General features: G+C 29.6%; 1 protein-coding gene across 2 annotated transcripts; it reads left to right on the forward strand.

Annotated features, from left to right (window-relative positions):
- Nucleotides 1-6,531: 6,531 nt before the first annotated feature.
- On the forward strand, nucleotides 6,532-21,547 carry LOC111619548 (probable 28S rRNA (cytosine-C(5))-methyltransferase). 2 transcript variants are annotated; one of them, XM_023361296.1, is made up of 6 exons: nucleotides 6,532-6,694; nucleotides 11,924-12,212; nucleotides 13,569-13,692; nucleotides 16,145-16,286; nucleotides 16,389-16,504; nucleotides 19,613-21,547. In XM_023361296.1, the coding sequence occupies exons 1-6, from the start codon at nucleotides 6,536-6,538 to the stop codon at nucleotides 21,255-21,257; spliced, it is 2,475 nt and encodes an 824-aa protein (XP_023217064.1). In that variant the 5' UTR covers nucleotides 6,532-6,535; the 3' UTR covers nucleotides 21,258-21,547. The 2 variants fall into 2 exon arrangements, with proteins under 2 accessions (XP_023217064.1, XP_023217073.1); XM_023361305.1 differs by lacking the exon at nucleotides 6,532-6,694 and adding an exon at nucleotides 7,059-7,192.
- The last annotated feature ends 455 nt before the right edge of the window (nucleotides 21,548-22,002 follow it).

The raw sequence follows: 22,002 nt of genomic DNA on the forward strand, positions 1-22,002 counted from the left end.
ATATATATAAAACTTATATATATATTTCGGTTAACTGATTTTTGGGCCATCTTAACGGTTGAATTAAATTTGTGAAATCTGTACGTGAAACGTGTTTATGAAACGTCTAGAAATGCAGAAAATTGCGGGATTTTTCTGTATGTATGGTTAGTTTTTAGTGTGTTTGTGTGTGTATGTGTGAGGGGCACAATTTTGTTCATCCTGTTTGAAACTTAATAACTCTTGTGTCTTTTGTCGAAAATTTATGAAATTTTGCAAGGAAGTTTGTGTTGAGGGATATTGATGCTATTAAATTTTGGTGGTTAAAGGTCGAGGGGGTGAAGAGACAAAGGGGGGTCGTGTGTCATATCTCGAATAGGATTTAACGATAATTTTACTCGCTATTATCATTTACAATTTTTTTATATATAAAACTCATATCTATCTTCAAAATTAAGCTTTTTGACACTTTATAATAATTAATAATGTATAAAGTATTTTAAAATAAAATCTCTTAACACACGGCGCCATAAACAGTTTTAACTCTCGCCTGGAAAGTTAGGCAATTCATTGCTGATTATTGTAAATTTCATTAGTTGTAATCTTATTCAACTTCTTAATTTTCAGTTATTTATCATTTATATAATTTAAATTAAAAATTAAAAGTAGTAATATAATATCTGATTATTCAATAAAAGCAGCAAAAATGTTTTCCCCTCATTTTTACAATTATTTAAAAAGATAATATGATAAAAAAAGAAAATGTAATTGAATAGTAGTAAACTTTTTTAATGTTACAGCTACAGGAAAAAAATATATAATAGTAATTACAGTATATAAACAAAATGAATATTAATCGATTAATTAATTTAGATAAGTAATGAGTTTAATTTAACATATAAACCAATAATATCTGGTGAAGATAACTGTAAACATCCATACAATTAGTGTGTATATATATTTATATATACAATATAAATTTAATTTTAATTTTAAGTAAGTTTACATTTGTGTGTTAAAATACAACTTAGTTTAACTACATTTTCATTAAAAAATTGTAATGGGTTATATTTATACATTTTATGTTGTGTTTGAATCAATAAGATATATAAATAATGTACTTTTTAGGACTACAATACAGTTAAATTACTAAGTATATATATATAAACAGAGGACGTTTTCAAAATTGAGAACTTGTTTTCGTTCTGAATATCATATGAGAAACTTATATACAATTAAATTACTATATATAAAGTTATGTAATTGTATATACGGTTATCGCGTGATACAGTATCTAAATATATATACAATTAAGCTTACTGGATGAAAAATTATGAATGAAGGACATATATATATATATATATATATATATGACATGCTCTCAATTTGGAGGGCATTCATTAATAATTTATCAAGTTAGTCTAATTGTATAAAAATATAGTAGTAGTATTTTGAGTCAAATAATTATAATACATACATAACTATTATTATTATATTATTATTACCATANACAAACCTCTCGTTTTTATTAATAAAATGACTGAATGAACTTTCAAATGATTTTCTAAAGGATACAAAATTAAATTTCCGAAGTTTTTAATGTATTCTAGTGCATAGTGACACATTTTGTAAGAATTGTTATCAATGTAAATTAATATCTCTGATCAGAATTGAACATATTTACACTGTAAGGCTAAAATTGTGAAAGTTCTTCTTGAAGGCCATTAGGAACATCGAAGAGTTTCTTGATGAATCTTTGAATAGGGATTTTCGTGGAATAACAAAGAACCGAATTTGATTCGATGCAACTAAAAAATATATTGAAAATTGTGAAAAAAACTTAAGTTTTAGGCATAATTAAAACAGAAAGATTCTTTATACGCCTTTGTGCGTATAAAGAAGTAAACTTGTACAACAAAATTTCCAAATAATATTATGAAAATTGTAAGTTAAAAATGCTAACTTATTTTTATATGGTTTATATCATAAGAATATTACTTTTAATCTTATTATTTTATTGAATTTTTTAAATATCTAACTTTTAGTTTTTCTAGTGAAACATACCCATTATCTACACCCCATTGGAAATCGATAAACTTATTGATATTATAAACAAATTGCATTGCGGATAATTATCTGAAATAACGAAAATAGAGAAAAACATGTACTTAGATTTATCAAATAATTACTTATTAACCTATTATATTTTTAATATTACTTCATAATGCAAGATCGATATCTATCGAAAATAATGTATTGGAAATCTCTCTAAAATTTTAGATTTTAACTTATAGCTGAATGATGTCATAAAGATTTTCATTAAAAAATTGTAATGGGTTATATTTATACATTTTATGTTGTGTTTGAATCAATAAGATATATAAATAATGTACTTTTTAGGACTACAATACAGTTAAATTACTAAGTATATATATATAAACAGAGGACGTTTTCAAAATTGAGAACTTGTTTTCGTTCTGAATATCATATGAGAAACTTATATACAATTAAATTACTATATATAAAGTTATGTAATTGTATATACGGTTATCGCGTGATACAGTATCTAAATATATATACAATTAAGCTTACTGGATGAAAAATTATGAATGAAGGACATATATATATATATATATATATTTTTAAATAATAATTATNAAAATAAGCCTATGTTTAAAATATAAAAATTTAGATGTACAAAGAAATTTGTAAACATTTAGAATTTTATTTTATTAAATATGAATTCAGGTATTTAAATCAATATTTTAAATTTTTTTCTGCTAGAATTTAGTTTCTAGCTTGGCATGATCCTTGGTCCTACTGATTAAGAGTTGTAATTAGCTTAATCTAATTTAATCTAATTTCTTTAATATCCGAAAGAAGGAAATAATTATTTATTATTCAATTTTAGTTTAAATAAGGCAATAAATATATCGGACTCTCTCGTTTTTTGCAATTTAAATGATACTTTTTTTTAGTTACGTGTAATCCCCGATAAGGAAGATAAGGAATTCCGTGAAAAATTGCGTATTTTAAGTAATGTTTTTAAAACAAATAATGCTATAGTAACAATAAATTCCATTTAATTCATTCCTATAATTCGAAATATGACGTCATATATAGCTAAGGAAACGAAAATGACTCACTTGAATATTTTATTTTTGAAAATATCAACATAAATTAGTTCATAATTGCTAAAATGTATTTAAACAATAGTTATAAATCTAACTACAGTATTAAAATTTAAAATTTATTCGAAGTGAACGATACTTCTCTGTGAATTTGGAACGGTTCATTAGTTTATACCGAACGATTCGTTCAATTTGTCATTTGATGAAACGATATTTGTTTTCTTATAAGGATATTGCTTCTTAAAATGTTCCTGTTTAAAATTATATAATAGCCTAATTACTAAGTAATGCGATATCTCGTCGATCAGCATGTGAAATACCAAAATATTTAATGTTTTAATTCTTGGTGTTACATGTCTTTACAGGAACTATGAAAACTATTCATTAAATTGATTTATTTCATTCTTACCAGCGATTTCTGTACAACTTATTCATATACCTTCGATATTCAACTAATCTATAATTTTCTTGAAAGTCATTATCTAATCTGAATGAAGAAAAAACAGAAATTTGTGCATTAATCTAATAACCTTTGGTTATTAGATTAATGCAGGGTGAGTCAAAAGTCACTTGTATCCTTTTCATTCCAAAAGTACTGTGATTATATATTGAGTTTATAAATAAATAGGGCAGAAATCCTAACTATAAGCACGTTTCTATTTTAAGGAGATATCTTTTTAAAATGTGGTTAAAAATATATATATAAAGGTCATGATTTCAAATAACGTATTGTTTTATAAAGTGCTTTCGAAATACTGTATAGTGAATAGCAAATAGTTTACGTTATCAAAATGGATCTGTCAGATATCTCTTACGTGCTTGTATAGTAAATACCAGCCGACACCTTCATGAATACTTATGAGGAAGCTAAATATAACTTTTACACAGATTCATGCTCCGTCACCTTCGTATATTTGATCCTCACAGTGAGAGAGGTGTCATAAAACTTTCTTTTGGAATATCACAAGCTGAATAGGCAATAGGAATTACAAAATATCATTATAATAAAGAAAATTTAAAGTGAAAAATATACTTTCTTAGTATATTAAATATAGTAAAAACTCGAATTAACGTATTTTCATCGTTCTCTCTAAATCTCCATAAACCAATGTTAACATTACTACAGTCCCTTTCGATTTCGCGTATTTTCGGGATTTAACACGTAAAAAATTCGATCCCTAGATGAATTTTCACCGTATTTTTTCGTAAAACAAAAATGTATTGTATTTTATGTTCGGATGGTCAGGATAATTATATAAATTCAATGAATTATCAGGTTTCATCACCTTGTGATAGTGAGAAGACACAACATTCTATAGTTCTGGGCGCTTTGGAAGCCACTACTGAACTATCGTCATAGCAATTAAAGCAATTTCACGTCAGTTTTCAAAGTTTGCTGTATATTCTGCGGTCCACAAGCAGTATTCTTGTACAGCTGATATTATAATAACAAGTACAAAATGCAAAATGAAGTAAGTAGGCTACTTAATGCATAATGGCAGTGAAAATGCATTTATTTAAGCTTTAAACTTGGAAGATACAGCGATGAAGACACATCAAATTCTCAACCGGAAACAAACATTCTTCACTACTTTCAAAAGACAGCTTAATAGTTTATTGTCTTTGTATAAAACGTGTTTAGAGATGACAATAGTTGTAACATTAGAAGTATACTTTATGAAATAAAAGCTTTCATGGAAGAATTTTAGCCATTCTAAATGCATATACATATGCATTTATATATTATGCATGTTTGGATGTTTAGATTTTATATATTTTCTTACCCATTCTTTGAAGAGCATTAAATCGAATTCATACTGTAATACATATTTAAACCTTATTAATGACATGAACACAGAGTATTAAATTAAAATAGATTTAATACCCGAAACTATAATGGATAGACTATTATTAAATATTCAATATTTATAATGATAATAATTGCTTTTCCAAATATTCACAATTAAAAAATAACTGAAAAAGTTAATAAATATTCANCGCTACTACTAGACACGGGTTTCCGCATTTTTACGAAAATCCATTATAATAAAGTCGACTTGTATCTAGAACTTCAGGACGCATTATTCCCAAAACTCGAGGCGGGAAAATTTCCATATGCAACAGTCATTATTACAGACTACAGAGAATCGTGATTTCATTCAATTATATGACTATTTTTTTTTAACTCTCCGCCCTCTGGGCACTAAGAGGGCCTTTTTTTGCTAACCCATTATGGGTTCGGCCAGGCCTACAATGGGGCTGCCGGGTGGTGAAGGACGGGGTCCGACATATCCAAACGGACCACCCCCGAAAAATTCCTGAGGATTTTTCGACCCGTTCGGATTCAAACCCGGATCCCACAGAGCGGTGGGCTTCCACCTTGACCGCTCGGCTATCCGGCCGCTTTTATTATGTGACTATCAATGACCATCTCCAATAGAATTAGTTTCAACTTAATTCTATTGGAGAAATTTCAAATTGAAATCTCTCTTGTACACCAAAAATTATAGTAATCAGGCATCGCTTTCGTTTGCATTGACAATACATAGTTTAAAGCTAACCTGCAATAATTGCGACACATTTTGATCATATAAAAACCTTCGTTATCAAAATCTTAAGGTGGGTTGAATTCTGAGATTTGTTTTTCTTTATCGAACTATAATCACTAGCGAGGTTGAGGCCGAAGTTTTAAACGCGAAAACGCGTACGTCAGACGTTCGGCGCCGCTTTCCCGTAAGCCTAGAAGTTTGACAATGGCGTTTGGATAGTCGGTGGAATCTTGCTCGACGTTCCAAACACCATTGTCGAACTTCTAGGCTTACGGGAAAGCGGCGCCGAACGTCTGACGTACGCGTTTTCGCGTTTAAAACTTCGGCCGCAACCTCGCTATTAATAGAAGAAATTAAGCTATTTATTACAATAAACATACCATACTTTCTTATATTACCCTGTAAACTAAAGCACACAGTTTATTTTCTCTTCTATTGCGAATATTTAAGCTTCACTAACTGAATCTGTAAACAAAATAAAATAAATCAGTTCTACCAGGGGATCCCGACATATCCGGATAGACCACCCCCGAAAATTCCTAGAGATATTTCGACCCATTTGGATTCGAGCCCGGGTCCCCCAGAGGGATAGGTTGCCACCTTGACCGCTCGGCCATCCGGCCGTACGAGTATTTACACATAGTTTTGACAGTTCTTTAGCTATTGAACTATAAAATTGCGCACGCCTTTAGAAATACTTTGTATTATATATATATATATATATATGATATCATTACAATTAACTAATCAATATTAATCAATAGTAACTAATTTAAAATGTAATCGAAAATATAATTAAAAAATTTCCTTAAAAATGTTTTTTCCACAATCTGGCAACACTTAGAAATTTTTATGTATTTCAAAATGGCCGCTTCCATGGTAAAGCGTGATCAGAAAAACTTTGGAAACAAACCCGAAAACGCTCATCTAAGAATATATGAAACAGTAGCTACTGTTTTACGACTGATCGATGAAAAAAGGGGAAGTATTAAAAATTTAATATATTCCCATGCGTCTAAGGTTAGAAAGACTGAAGTGAGTATAATAATGTAATTATTTTATTGGTTAATGTCCAGATACGTGGACCGTCATGGCGGCACTTCCTGTTTCAGCCTCGAAACCAGACGGTTTGCAGACGACGTGTCACGTGACGCACCGACGCACGTCCTAACCTAACCTAACCTATTCTAATAAATTAGCATAATTATTACCAATTATATAATTAGAATAGGTTAGGTTAGGTTAGAATGTGCGTCCCCACTGTTTCCTTTTCTTTGCTGGAATCAGCGATGAGGCGCCATGACAGCCGCCGCCGTTCGCTCGCGTAGTCACGTGACACGTCGTCTGCAAACCGTCTGGTTTCGAGGCTGAAACAGGAAGTGCCGCCATGACGGTCCACGTATCTGGACATTAACCATTTGGGTTTTATTAACGAATCTGCTGCATTCTTTTGGAGTCGTACAGAAGAGTTTCTTGTGGTTAATTCAGAATCAGCAGAGAGACACTTAGATGAAACATATTACACTGGTTAAGGTATCTTCCTTTAATCTATGAATTATAGTACAAGAGTCTTTACATAGCAGTAGGACGAATGTCCGCACGTGTCGACAGACAGTAGTTCGAACAAAGGAACAAGTTAAGACAAAGGGTCACAAAACCTTTTGTTTGGTTATTGGGTAGGTCCCTCTAGTGGGTCAAATTGGTTTGCGTCGAGAGTATTGACCTTTCTAAATGTTGAATTTGTAGTATGAATTGACGCTCTTAAAACAAGATCTCATCTGAAATAAATTGATGTCAGCAGCATTTCAATAATGGAGCAATGCAATGCAGTCAGGTTTGATTCTTATTACATTGCATTGAGCCATTTTGTTCGTTGGTTAATAATTTGTCATATTACTTATTGTGCATCTTTATATTCTATAATAAAGGTTATAGCAGCAACAGCAAGCAATGATGCATTATAGCTTAATGTGATCCAGACAGATTTGAATTAGGGTAGTGTTATCTTTAGACTTTTTTCTCCAAAAGAATATTTTGAGGGAATCCCTCAGTATCCTCTTGAATTCAACATTGCCCATGTCAATAAAAAACTAAAGAACAATTTTAGATAAAATTAATTAAAAACAAAATAAAACAAAACTACATATATAACATTTATGAACTAATTAAGTTCAATCACCAAGAAAAATTCATAAATAATACACTTAATTGAATTAGTATGTACTTTTATTGCATCAAATAAAATTAATTAAGCAAGAATTAGAATAATATGTACTGTACTTATGAACTACAGCTATTTAATATAACAAAGAAAAAACAAATTTTTATTAAAATTGACTTTTTAATTTAATTTCATCATTTTAACTAAAGTCTTTATATCGTATTTATAGCTATTATTCATGATATTCATAAATCATTTTGTTTACATAATNTATAAGAATAAATATTAATAATTATACAATGTTATATCTGTGTTACTATGTTCTTCTACAAAGCGATAGTTGCGTTCTGAAAACAAATTGGCGTTACAAGAGAACGCATTAGAGCAGGGGTTCCGAGTATTCCACGAAAAAAAGAGGATTTCATTACAAATTTATTCCAATGTAGTACACTAGTACAGCATATTACTTTATTCGTAGAGAATTCCATGTTTAATATTTTATTCAATGCAATAAAATTTCTTAGTTTATTGCTTTATTGTTTTGTCGGAATGGTAAATATGAAATTGCTTATCGATTTTTAAATGTATTGATGCTAATGCTCTGCTGATATGAATACTCATATAAGCGAAGCATTAGCATTGAATGGTGTTCCGCGGCCTTAGGATGGGAACCACTGTACTAACATTACAGCAATTGCTAGATTATTTACAGTTTTCAAATAGATTTTAAATTGCCAAATAATTTATCAAAGCACAACTGAAGATATTTACATTTATAATTTCTTTATTTAAATGTATTAAATTTAAGTGGAGAACACTAGAAACTTCGATCATCCTAAAGAAATCAGCCAATCGTTGAAGATGTAAGAATGCCACAACCTATGCGAGACATTCTTTTATGTTTATTTAGTTTGACACGTAGAATCATCTAATAACTAATATCTGGCATGGGAGCAAAAACAGAGAATTTTAATAAAATTAATGGCAAAGACATTGTAAACGACAGCGTATCTCATTGGTCGAGATATATATCGTTTGAGGACTGAACTGTTTAGTATGGGAATTGAGTGTGTATACATTAGAACCAACTGAGTGTGTATATATTAGAATGTATACACACTCAATTGGCTGTTCGCCCTTTGAGTCATGTCAAATGATTTCGAGTGAAATGACGGCTCAGACGATACTAATATGAATCTTCCTTTAACCGCCTCAGCCATCCGACTCGCCGCTACTACTAGACACGGGTTTCCGCATTTTTACGAAAATCCATTATAATAAAGTCGACTTGTATCTAGAACTTCAGGACGCATTATTCCCAAAACTCGAGGCGGGAAAATTTCCATATGCAACAGTCATTATTACAGACTACAGAGAATCGTGATTTCATTCAATTATATGACTATTTTTTTTTAACTCTCCGCCCTCTGGGCACTAAGAGGGCCTTTTTTTGCTAACCCATTATGGGTTCGGCCAGGCCTACAATGGGGCTGCCGGGTGGTGAAGGACGGGGTCCGACATATCCAAACGGACCACCCCCGAAAAATTCCTGAGGATTTTTCGACCCGTTCGGATTCAAACCCGGATCCCACAGAGCGGTGGGCTTCCACCTTGACCGCTCGGCTATCCGGCCGCTTTTATTATGTGACTATCAATGACCATCTCCAATAGAATTAGTTTCAACTTAATTCTATTGGAGAAATTTCAAATTGAAATCTCTCTTGTACACCAAAAATTATAGTAATCAGGCATCGCTTTCGTTTGCATTGACAATACATAGTTTAAAGCTAACCTGCAATAATTGCGACACATTTTGATCATATAAAAACCTTCGTTATCAAAATCTTAAGGTGGGTTGAATTCTGAGATTTGTTTTTCTTTATCGAACTATAATCACTAGCGAGGTTGAGGCCGAAGTTTTAAACGCGAAAACGCGTACGTCAGACGTTCGGCGCCGCTTTCCCGTAAGCCTAGAAGTTTGACAATGGCGTTTGGATAGTCGGTGGAATCATGCTCGACGTTCCAAACACCATTGTCGAACTTCTAGGCTTACGGGAAAGCGGCGCCGAACGTCTGACGTACGCGTTTTCGCGTTTAAAACTTCGGCCGCAACCTCGCTAGTGATTATAGTTCGATAAAGAAAAACAAATCTCAGAATTCAACCCACCTTAAGATTTTGATAACGAAGGTTTTTATATGATCAAAATGTGTCGCAATTATTGCAGGTTAGCTTTAAACTATGTATTGTCAATGCAAACGAAAGCGATGCCTGATTACTATAATTTTTGGTGTACAAGAGAGATTTCAATTTGAAATTTCTCCAATAGAATTAAGTTGAAACTAATTCTATTGGAGATGGTCATTGATAGTCACATAATAAAAGCGGCCGGATAGCCGAGCGGTCAAGGTGGAAGCCCACCGCTCTGTGGGATCCGGGTTTGAATCCGAACGGGTCGAAAAATCCTCAGGAATTTTTCGGGGGTGGTCCGTTTGGATATGTCGGACCCCGTCCTTCACCACCCGGCAGCCCCATTGTAGGCCTGGCCGAACCCATAATGGGTTAGCAAAAAAAGGCCCTCTTAGTGCCCAGAGGGCGGAGAGTTAAAAAAAAATAGTCATATAATTGAATGAAATCACGATTCTCTGTAGTCTGTAATAATGACTGTTGCATATGGAAATTTTCCCGCCTCGAGTTTTGGGAATAATGCGTCCTGAAGTTCTAGATACAAGTCGACTTTATTATAATGGATTTTCGTAAAAATGCGGAAACCCGTGTCTAGTAGTAGCGGCGAGTCGGATGGCTGAGGCGGTTAAAGGAAGATTCATATTAGTATCGTCTGAGCCGTCATTTCACTCGAAATCATTTGACATGACTCAAAGGGCGAACAGCCAATTGAGTGTGTATACATTCTAATATATACACACTCAGTTGGTTCTAATGTATACACACTCAATTCCCATACTAAACAGTTCAGTCCTCAAACGATATATATCTCGACCAATGAGATACGCTGTCGTTTACAATGTCTTTCCCATTAATTTTATNAGTAACAGATCATAAACCAAAACCCAAGCAAGATATATGTCAAATTTCTTCTCCTTTTCAAATAATTTAACTTTATTTACAATGCATGCTAGTGCATGTTTATATCTCAATGATTCATAAACAAGTGCATATAATGTCTTCACCTGAAATAGTACAAGAAAAAAAAATATCAATATTTTTGATTTATAAATAAACTTATAAACAAATAAATTCTGATGCATTTTATGGTAGTTACAGAGAAAGGTTCTAAACTGTTGATTTGAAATTTTCCAATAAGATGCAATATTATAAAACAGTAAAGTATTTAAAGTTATGAAATAAGACAATTATTGCAAGATTTCAATGAGCTAGATAAAAAATATTTGATATCACATCACCGAACAATCTATCAAAATTAAAATATAGTTCACTTCATGCCAGCGTTTAGAAATTAAATATAGGACACTTCCGTGTTGCAGTATTATAGACAGCAATTCGTTAAATTTCAGATATGCTCACTAGTACTTTCAACAGTTTACAACCGTCATCCTCAGGCGAAATCGAATACCTTTGGTTTCGAATTGACAGCTTTTAATGGACTTTTCAAATTACGTAATGCACGTGCATTACGTAATTTGAAAAGTCCATTAAAAGCTGTCAATTCGAAACCAAAGGTATTCGATTTCGCCTGAGGATGACGGTTGTAAACTGTTGAAAGTACTAGTGAGCATATCTGAAATTTAACGAATTGCTGTCTATAATACTGCAACACGGAAGTGTCCTATATTTAATTTCTAAACGCTGGCGTGAAGTGAACTATATTTTAATTTTGATAGATTGTTCGGTGATGTGATATCAAATATTTTTTATCTAGCTCATTGAAATCTTGCAATAATTGTCTTATTTCATAACTTTAAATACTTTACTGTTTTATAATATTGCATCTTATTGGAAAATTTCAAATCAACAGTTTAGAACCTTTCTCTGTAACTACCATAAAATGCATCAGAATTTATTTGTTTATAAGTTTATTTATAAATCAAAAATATTGATATTTTTTTTTCTTGTACTATTTCAGGTGAAGACATTATATGCACTTGTTTATGAATCATTGAGATATAAACATGCACTAGCATGCATTGTAAATAAAGTTAAATTATTTGAAAAGGAGAAGAAATTTGACATATATCTTGCTTGGGTTTTGGTTTATGATCTGTTACTTGGTTTGAAAAAATTGCCTGGAAATAGTGAACCTGTAAATATAATTTTAAAATATGAGTCAAGATTGAAAGAAGCATTGGAAAAACATTTAAAAGAAAAATCTGCTGCATCTGCTGAAGAATTGGTGAAAGATATATTTAAGCCTAGTATGAACGTTTCAGTTTTATTTTGATAAATTTAAACAAACTTTACATTTTTTATAAATTTCTTATTTCTAACAAATATTGAATAACCTTAATGTTTTCAGACTATTAAAAGTTTATCTTTTGGAATAAAAATATTAACCTTTCAACACTGGACTATTTAGATATGATTCTACCCCCAGTAGCGGAGAATAAATGTGGAATATTTTTAAAGTATTTTTCCACGCGTTTTTTCTCATTACTGTTTCAGAAAAAGATTTTGTAAACAGCCACATCTAGTAAAGAAAAGTCTTTTTTTATTGTTGCATAATTCATTTTTTATGTGAATTTTTTTTTCGCAATAGTTTTAGGCTAGTTTTTGGCGATACCCCCCAAAAGAGTTTGACGACTATAGTAGTACCTCATCATTGCCACACGATCACCCTTGACGACTATAGTCGTCGCTCACTGCTGAGTGGTTAAACATAATACAAAATTCTGCAGTTTTAGAAATATTTAAAGTTCCAAGTTCATTTATATAAATTTGGAATTCAAATGTTTTTAAAGTTATAAAATAAGCTTTTTATATTATATATAGTTTAATAATATGTCTTTTATCATATTTTTAATGAATCTTAACTTGAATGAAACTTAAAAGTTTACACTCCACATTACGTATTTTTATGAAGAAAGCATAGAAAATTTTAATTCAAATACATCAATAATAAAATGCATTTTGGCTGTGATCACCTCTAGAGTCTGCATATATTTTATAGAATGTTAACTTTCTTTTACATAACAATCTTATTTTCAAACAATAATATAAGAAAAGATACATAATAAAATCAACAGAATGAGGAATGACAAACAGGAATAGGAAATTACTTATATATTTATAAAATTCTTGTTATTTTACTTATATTTCTCTGCTAATTTAATTCTGATCTACAGTATATAAATAATTTGTGTGTATTATATTATAAAATACTCTGTAATTTACTTAAAAGTCATATATTTAATATTTTAACTTTGTTATTTTAAATTGATGTTTACTACTATTTCCATATACAATCTTTCCTGTTTCGTGCTTGTCTTTTCCCTTCCACACACAACCCATATTTTTTAAAATTTTGTTTAATTCATTAATAATATGAATACATTGTTCTTTGAGTTTTTCACAACTTATTTCTCTCTATGTTTAAGAATTGTTTTCCTTACACTATTTTGCTTTTTGTATTGTAATTGGGTTTAGTTGCTGATGTATTATATTCAATTGCTCTTGTATGCTATATTCCAATAAAGCAATTGATGAAAAGTTGTTTAAGTATTGAAATTATTTAGTGTTTTATTTAATTTCTGAATTTCTTGAATTTGTTGTAGGTATGCTCCCACGTTATGTTCGAGTAAACACAATTTTGACAACAGTAGCTGATGTTTTGCAAAAACTTGAAAACGATGGTTACCAACAAGTAAAGTATCAGAAAAAATGTATAACATTAAACAAGTTAGTAATGTTTCTTTCTTTTTTAAGTTATAAAGTTATATCAAATAGAAATTATCAAATAAACATAACTAACCATTCATTAAAAAACCTTGAAAATCTCAACTTTCACTGAACAGACTATCCTCAGTTTTCCTTTCAATATAAATTTCATTTGTAGAACAATATTGGTGTGAGAGATGAATAAGTTTTATTTAACTCTACAATTATATACTTTGTCAAAACTTTCAATTATTATTTCTAGAGAATGGGATGACATATTATTTAGGATCCTTTTCAGGGGCTGTATTCTGGTCACTTATCTCTTGTCTCGTCTTTCTGAGATGAATGACTTCAAAACGAGAGACAAAATTCATCTCTCAGAGACAATGGTAATTCTGGTCACTTTTAATGATCTTGTTTAAGTTGATGATATCACGACTCTACTAGGTTGATTATACGTGTTCGTGCGCAACATGGTATAGAATTTTAACCAATAAAATTGTAAAATTTTCGAAAATGCAGAATATGTAATTATAGATCATGTGGCAAGGAAAGCACGCATTTAAAAAAAGAATGTGATTTTGAAGAAGTTATGTTTTTTGTTTTATAACATTTTTACAGATTGTAATGTCAAATTGTCTCTTAAGAAATAAAAATTTTAATAACCTAAGTTAGAAAAGTATTTTACATACTTAGATATCTTTCAAAATATTACTATCTAATTTCTCCTTAACTATTTAAGTAAGATTAACATCATATTCAATAGTTCAGTAATTGATGTAAGATAATTTAAAAAGAGAATGGAATCAGTGGCATTTTCGAGTAAGCACTGGAAAAAAATCATAAGCATTTTCTCTCTTGAAATATACTTTCCTGAGATAGAGAACATTCTCTAATACAATTGTACGGTGCAAGTAGTAGCATCCAGCCATCCATATTGGATATATTGAAATCGAGGGACAAGTCAAAAGACAACTATCCACTCGTCTTTGAGAAACAAATCTTTGAGAGAAAAAGTTGTCCAGAATTGCGTTTGGAGAGATACAATGATCTCTTAAGACATAAACAAATGATTAGCCAATTAGTGACTGGCTTGTGAGAGACGATGACCAGAATACAGCCCCAGGTTCCATCTGCATAACATGGTCAGAATCAGTGCTTTGTTTTTTCTAAATCTCATATTTTGATTTGCAAATTCTTGTTTTATAATCTTTCACAGTTATATTATCAAAATGTATATTTCACTTGAAACAAAATATGTTTGCTTGTTCCATAATAACAAGCAAAGATGTAAACAAACAAGTGTAAAGATGATTACATGAATGTAATCATCTTAACCCATTTGTTGAAGGAAATAATTAGATAAGTCAGCTGTTAGGGACATATTAAATTTTGTTTCTGCATGCTTCTATAATATGAAAAAAGCTACACTAATATGTTAGATTGGAAGTCATTTTGAGAATTTTCAAATGTTTCCACATAAAAAACTTCTTAAATCATTTTGAAGATTAAAATTAAGTTTTTAAGCATAAGTTAGTGAAAAGAAAATTATTCTATTAAATTTAATATCAAATACAGTTAAATCTGATTAAGTTGAATTATTGCATTATTTGAATCCATTAGTATTTCCCTTGAAATTCATATTTAATTATTGGTTAAAAATACAATTTATTTAAACTTTTTAAAAAAAAATTATCCAAATTGATATAATTTGGATAATTTGCAGTTAGTAAATGTCATATTTCAAAAATAAGACACTAAAATGTGAAGTAGCAAATAATCATTTCAAGGATTCCACAGCATGCAAGAGTTCTTATAAACACTTGGAAATGAGCAAACTTGTTTCACAGTTTTAGTAGCATTTGGGTTAGTGGAGCTGTTTATGATGTCTGTTGGGTCAGGTGTTTACCACGTGTTGGATCAGGTGTTTACCACATGTGAACACGTAACGACCAGGGTTCAATCTGGAACCCATAAAGTGACATTTACGTGTGAGTGCGACATTCGGGGTTGTCTTTTTGTTCGGGTCAGCCAGATGAGTAGGACGTGACCAGTGTTCAGTCCAACCGTTATAACCGTTTCTTTGCTACATAAAAATACAACGTTCTACTACTAGAGTGCATTCTCCCTTAAGAACTTAACAGTGGCTAAGAACCCAACAATGTCCAAGCATGTAATATATACAATAGTTAGAAAGTTGAAGTAATGAAAGGAATGAAAAGTATATCATCATCAAAGATTATGGAATATTGATCAATACTAACAAATCAATACAATCAAAACTTAAAGAAAACTACCACAGTTTAATTTTCAAAAATGGATATTTCAAACTTTTTGATTTTCCTATATGTTCAAATTAAAAGGATCCAATTGTATATTGTGTACAAAATTAAACATATTAAACAAAAAAATTTCCACATAGTATTGTTTAGCGTACAATTTTTTAAAATGTTTTTTTTCTCTCTTATTTTAGATATTATGATATGATAAGAAGTCTTGAAAGAAAGCAATTTATTCAAGATATTCATTTCGGAGATTTACTTGTTTTTGCTTACAGTGAGAACTTGGCAGTAAATTCTTTGTATAAAGATAGTCATATTATTTTACAAGATAAGGTAATTTAAAAAACATATTTTTTATTAAAAATCGAGAGAAAATGTTTATTTAGTAAACATATTACTTTGGGAAATATTCTAATAAAAATATTAAAATTTCAGACAAGCTATTTAGCTGCTAAAATGCTCTCACCTCCACCAAATAGTATTGTTCTTGATGGTTGTGCTGCTCCAGGAATTAAAACAATTCACCTTGCCACCTATATGAAAAATACTGGGTATGTTAGTTATATGATTGCTTTATTTTTAAATAAATAATTAAATATAATTTTATTTTAATATATACAAAAACATAAACATAGAACTATCATATAGGTAAATTTAAGAATGAATTAGTCTGCATTAATATTTCTATAAAGTTGCTTGACTTTGATGGCATGTTTTTCAGGCTGAATTAAGAAATGTTTACATATTATGACAGATTCTGAATATTAATCAAATAAATAACATCACTTTACACTTTACTGTGCTATTTTGATAGCATATGACAGGGATGATTGGTTAGTTAGCCTTCAGAATCTGTAATATTGGAGGTAGTATTGGAAAGTGTCACATATAATTTGTAAATTTAGCTACTTAGTGATATTGCGAAATGCATGTTCAACTAAATTTTTTCGTAATAAAAAATTCTGTAGTGCTCATTTACATTTACCCAGTTTGAGCTGTTGAACTTATTTAGTTGAATATGAATTCTAACTGCATTGAATTTTTGAAATGTTACAGATTACCGTATATCTGCACAGATAAGACAACATTCAGATAATATGAGGTATAAATTTTCGTCAAAGTTTTATAGTTTTAGCATATATCTGTCTTATAAGACAATCCCCAAACTATCAACGGCCTATGATCACTGATCTAAACTATTTAGATCAGTGATCAACATCTGGATAATAACACTGTATAGCATATACAGAATTATGTCCAATTTGTAATTTTTCGAATGAACTAATTTTATTTTTTTGAATCTGGCAGCACTACCTTGCTATTATTGCAAACATTCACACTGATTCGGGCATTCAGGTGACATTGACTATTCACAAAAACATCGTATGGCTATTCTATTTTGTGGACATACTCTACTTTCTATTAGTAAATAATTACAGTTTGTCCACTTTTTATAATGGTTTTAATTTATATAAATTTCATCTAGTTTTTTTTGTATCTGTTCTATAAGACAACCCCAGATTTTGGGGGCTTTTTTTTATGATTCAACTATCGTCTTATCTGCGCAGATATATGGTAATTATTATTTGTCAGATACCATTCAAGTTTATAAATATGTTTAAATTTTGTTGTCCTTATTTAGAGAGAGAGATAAAAATATATGTATGAAAAAGGCTACAGAATTTAAAAATTAAACCAAAATAGCTTGACTTTGTAAATTGATTAGCATTCTTGTCTTTATGCTAAGGCATCAGCTTACTGTTCTGGGGGCCATAATTTGAGTCTGGGTGAGAATCCAGGAATTTTTTATGGGTGGTCTATCCCAGATACACTAGGCCTTCCCTCGCCACCTGGCTACTCCTATTGAATTATTTCATTCAATGTTTTTATTATTACATCTTATACTTTTCTTTTATAAAAATAGTTTTATATTCTGTAAAACATTTTAAATTTCAAAATATAAAGATAACACCAATTAAAATCAAAATTCTTAAAAGCTTTATATTAAATGAATGTCAACATATTTTTTAATACTTAATTATCAGTTTTGAATTTACCATTTTGATCCTTGGCTGCCATATTTTGTGGTTGTTCAAAAAATATTTAATATATTTATTTGAAAACATTTTTAGTAAGTTAATTTATTTTCAGTGAGAAAATATTTTTACAAATCAAAATAAAATTTTATATGATCAAAACAAATATAGATTAACTGAAACTATGATGATGATGAAGACAATAAGTTTTGCAATATATAATCAAGAAATTATTCAAAATTTTCATATTTTATATGTGTTGCATCAGTTTGAATAAAAGTACTATTAAATTTTTTAGATGGTATTAATATATACTTGAGCATCTACTCTCATTTCTAGTTTGTCTTAATAAAAAAAAATTTTCAGGAATTAATATAGACTTCTAGAAATTTATTTTATATATTTTTACATGAATTATAAATAACACATTTATAAATCTTTATAGAAATGCAATTTTATGGATAGAATTCTATAATTTACAAAGTTGAAAATAATGGTAATATATAATGTTATAATAAATTAATATTATAACATTATTATTGTTAATACTATAAACTTAAAAGATGTGTGTATATATATGTACACACACATATACAAGGTTTGACAATGAAGTTTGTAAATTTGCACTTCATCCATTGTGGCAGCACCTGCTGGACAGTTCCTACAATGTTGAATATATAATCATGTTATTGTCATATGCAGCATAGTTTATAAGCTACATCCATTATTCTTTGTGTAAGTTGTGCTCTATTGCAAAAATATCAGAGCTTAAATGGACAGTGGATAAACACAAAATTTCTTGTTAAACTTAGAAAAAGCAGAAGTGAAATTAGGGAAATACTTGGTCAAGTTTATGGTTTTTTCATGCATTTATACAGTTTACAAATGGCTAAACACTTCCTCATCAATAAGTAACATTTTTTTTGCCCTCACTGAAATGTTTTACTCAGTTTTAAACTGCAGTTTTCTCTTTTGCTAACATTTCCCTAATTTCACTTTAGCTTTTTCCAAGTTTAACAAGAAATTTGATGTTTATCTGCAGTTCCAATTTAGCCTGTGAGATTTCTGTAATAGAGCACCACAATCCACATAAAGAATAATGGATAAGGCTTACAAACAAGACTTTGTTAATCATTACAGTTTTCATTAAAATTGTCAGTAATTAAATATAATTCCCAAATAAGCTAATTATGATTGATTACAAATGTTTTGTAAATCTAATTGATGTAAACTCCACATCACCCCTCTATTGCAAGTTACATCCGCATTATAAGTTAGCAGCCTTAACAGTAATTTTTGGAACTATTTTTTTTTTTTTCATAAAGTTCTTCATGGTCTGAAACATATGCAAACAAAATTTAACAAAGTTTTGCTCTTTGGTTCTCTCTTTAGAACACTGAATAGGGTAACTTTAATTTGAATCATTCTATCTTCTATACAATAAAACCTTTCAAAGAACAACTTCTTGAAATGACCAATTTTCCTAAGTTTTGGAGGTGGTGTACATTGTATATATATTTTGATAAAGATAAATTAATAAATCATTCAATTTCTTCTTTTATTTTAATAATTTAAAAAATGTTAGTGATTCATATTAATTTAATATAAATTTTTTTTATTCAGAAAATTATATGCTTGTGACATTAATTCTGAAAGATTAACAGTTTTGAAAAAACTTGTAAGTTCATCAGGAGTTAAAAACTGTAAACCTTATCTTCAAAATTTTACCGAGATTGACCCAGAGAATTCAAAATTTTCTGATGCCGAATATATATTACTAGATCCATCTTGCTCCGGTAGTGGAATGGTTAACAGAATGGACTATATAACGGATGATGAATTGTCAAAATCTAAGTCTAGGATACAAAAATTGTCAAGATTTCAAGCAAATTTGCTAAGATGTGCATTAAGTTTCCCAAAAGTAAAGAGAATTGTATATTCCACCTGCTCTATTAACCATATAGAAAATGAAGAAGTTATAAAAGAATGTTTGAGTAAATGCAACAAAAATTTTCGTGTTGTCAAAGCTTTCCCAATTTGGCCAATACGTGGGAATAAAAACTATGAGTTTGGAAGGTTTTGTTTGAGAGCTTATCCAGAGAAAAGTCTAACTAATGGGTTTTTCATAGCTGTGCTTGAAAGGGTAGAGAATACTGAAGATACTTTTGATAATACTGTATCAGATTCAGAAGAGAAAGATGAACTTCAAAGTATTGAACAAAATCCAAATAAAAACAGAAAACTAGAGACTGAAGATACTTTTTCTAGTAATAATGATGATCAAACCTCCATTAAAGAATTTAAAGAAATTAAAAGAAATAATTTGATACAAAGTATAGATGATAAAGATGACAGTGATTCAGAAGACGAAGAAAAGAAATGTGAAAAAGTAACAAAAGTTGAAAGTTTTCAAGAAGTAAATAGTGATGAAAATGAAGATGTTGATGAGGTTGATGATGATGAAGAAACAAAGGAGGAGGAGGATGAAGAAAAAGATTACGATGATGAAATTTATTCTGATATTAAAAAGATGCCAAATTCTCTAAAAAGGAAAACAAACATTGCTGAAAAGAAAACAACTGTTCCTAAAAAGAAAGCAAAAATTACATTTCATAAGGTAAGCAAAATCAACGACAAGGCTAATAATGTTGATGAAGAAAGTGATTATTCTGGAGATGAAAAGGAAGTAATAAGACTTCCAAAAAGGAAAACAATCACTTCTAAAAAGAAAGTTCCAGTTATATCTTATAAAGATAGCAATAGTGATGATAAAGGTAACAGTGTTAATGAAGAAAGTGAATATTATTCTGAGGATGAAAAAGTAAGTTCTCGAAAAAGGAAAATAATCACTCCTAGAGGAAATGCTGCCACTCCTAAGAAGAGAATTCCAATTACATCGTATGAGAATAGTAAAATTGATGATGAGATTAATAGTGATGAAGAAGAAAATGAAATATATTGTAGTAACAAAAAGAAAATGCCCAGTTCTTTTAAAGAGAAAGGAATCACCTCTAAAAAGAAAATTCCATTTATATTTTATGAAGAAGACAAGAGTGATGGTGAATTTAGCAGTTTTGATGATGAAAACAAAGTTTCTTTGGACAGTAAAGAGAAAGCAACTTCTCTAAAAAAGAAAAAAGTCACATTTATAAATAAGGAGCCAGTTATATTCGAAACGCCTAAAAAGAAGACATCTAAAAATAAAAAACGCAAAAACAGAATACAAATCACAAAAAAGAAAAAGTGCTTAAGAAGAATAAAAAATTAAATACTTTTCTTGAATGAAAATTCTGAAAAATAAAATACAGAAAATCATTCACGGTGCATGATTCAGCCAGAACTATTGCATTCACATCACTACTAAATTAGTATTTTTAAAAATTATTTAAAAATGAAGACGGGACAGATACTTTTTTATAAACATGTAAAGTTTATAATATAATTATTCATTACTATTACATTTCTTTAAGCATGAAGTATGCTTATGTATAAACATTGCATATGCTTATATATAAGCATTGTGTTTTTATCTGAAAATAAAGCATTGTTTTATTTTTTTAAATGTGTTACTTAATGAAATATCCATTACGAAATATTTCTTGTTCCTACCTAATTTAATATAATTAACTAAGATTGTTTTCAAAAAGCTCAATCTCCATATAACTTCATAAAATCTTTTATTAATATATTAAGATTAATTTCTTAATTTCACAGTTTTTAATTAGAAATTAACGAAATTATTTTTCTCAGGAATAAAATTTAATTAAAAAGCGAAAGATAGAGTGAAATTGGATTTATCGGATATATGTCAGGTCATAATATAGCTAAGACCATTAGTATATTTTCATATTGCTTAATTAATTAAGCAGACAACTGACAAAAATTTACCCTTCATATTCTCTAGAACGTGTGAACGTATATGTTACTAATGAATATAATTCTAAATAGCAACGAGTTGCTTAGCTTTCCCGGCAACATTTAAAACCACGTGTGGCGCTATCTGCTATGATATT

Source organism: Centruroides sculpturatus, unplaced genomic scaffold, assembly GCF_000671375.1.
Source record: "Centruroides sculpturatus isolate CEXI.00-Female unplaced genomic scaffold, Cexi_2.0 scaffold44, whole genome shotgun sequence".
NCBI classification, from domain to species: Eukaryota; Metazoa; Arthropoda; class Arachnida; order Scorpiones; family Buthidae; genus Centruroides; species Centruroides sculpturatus.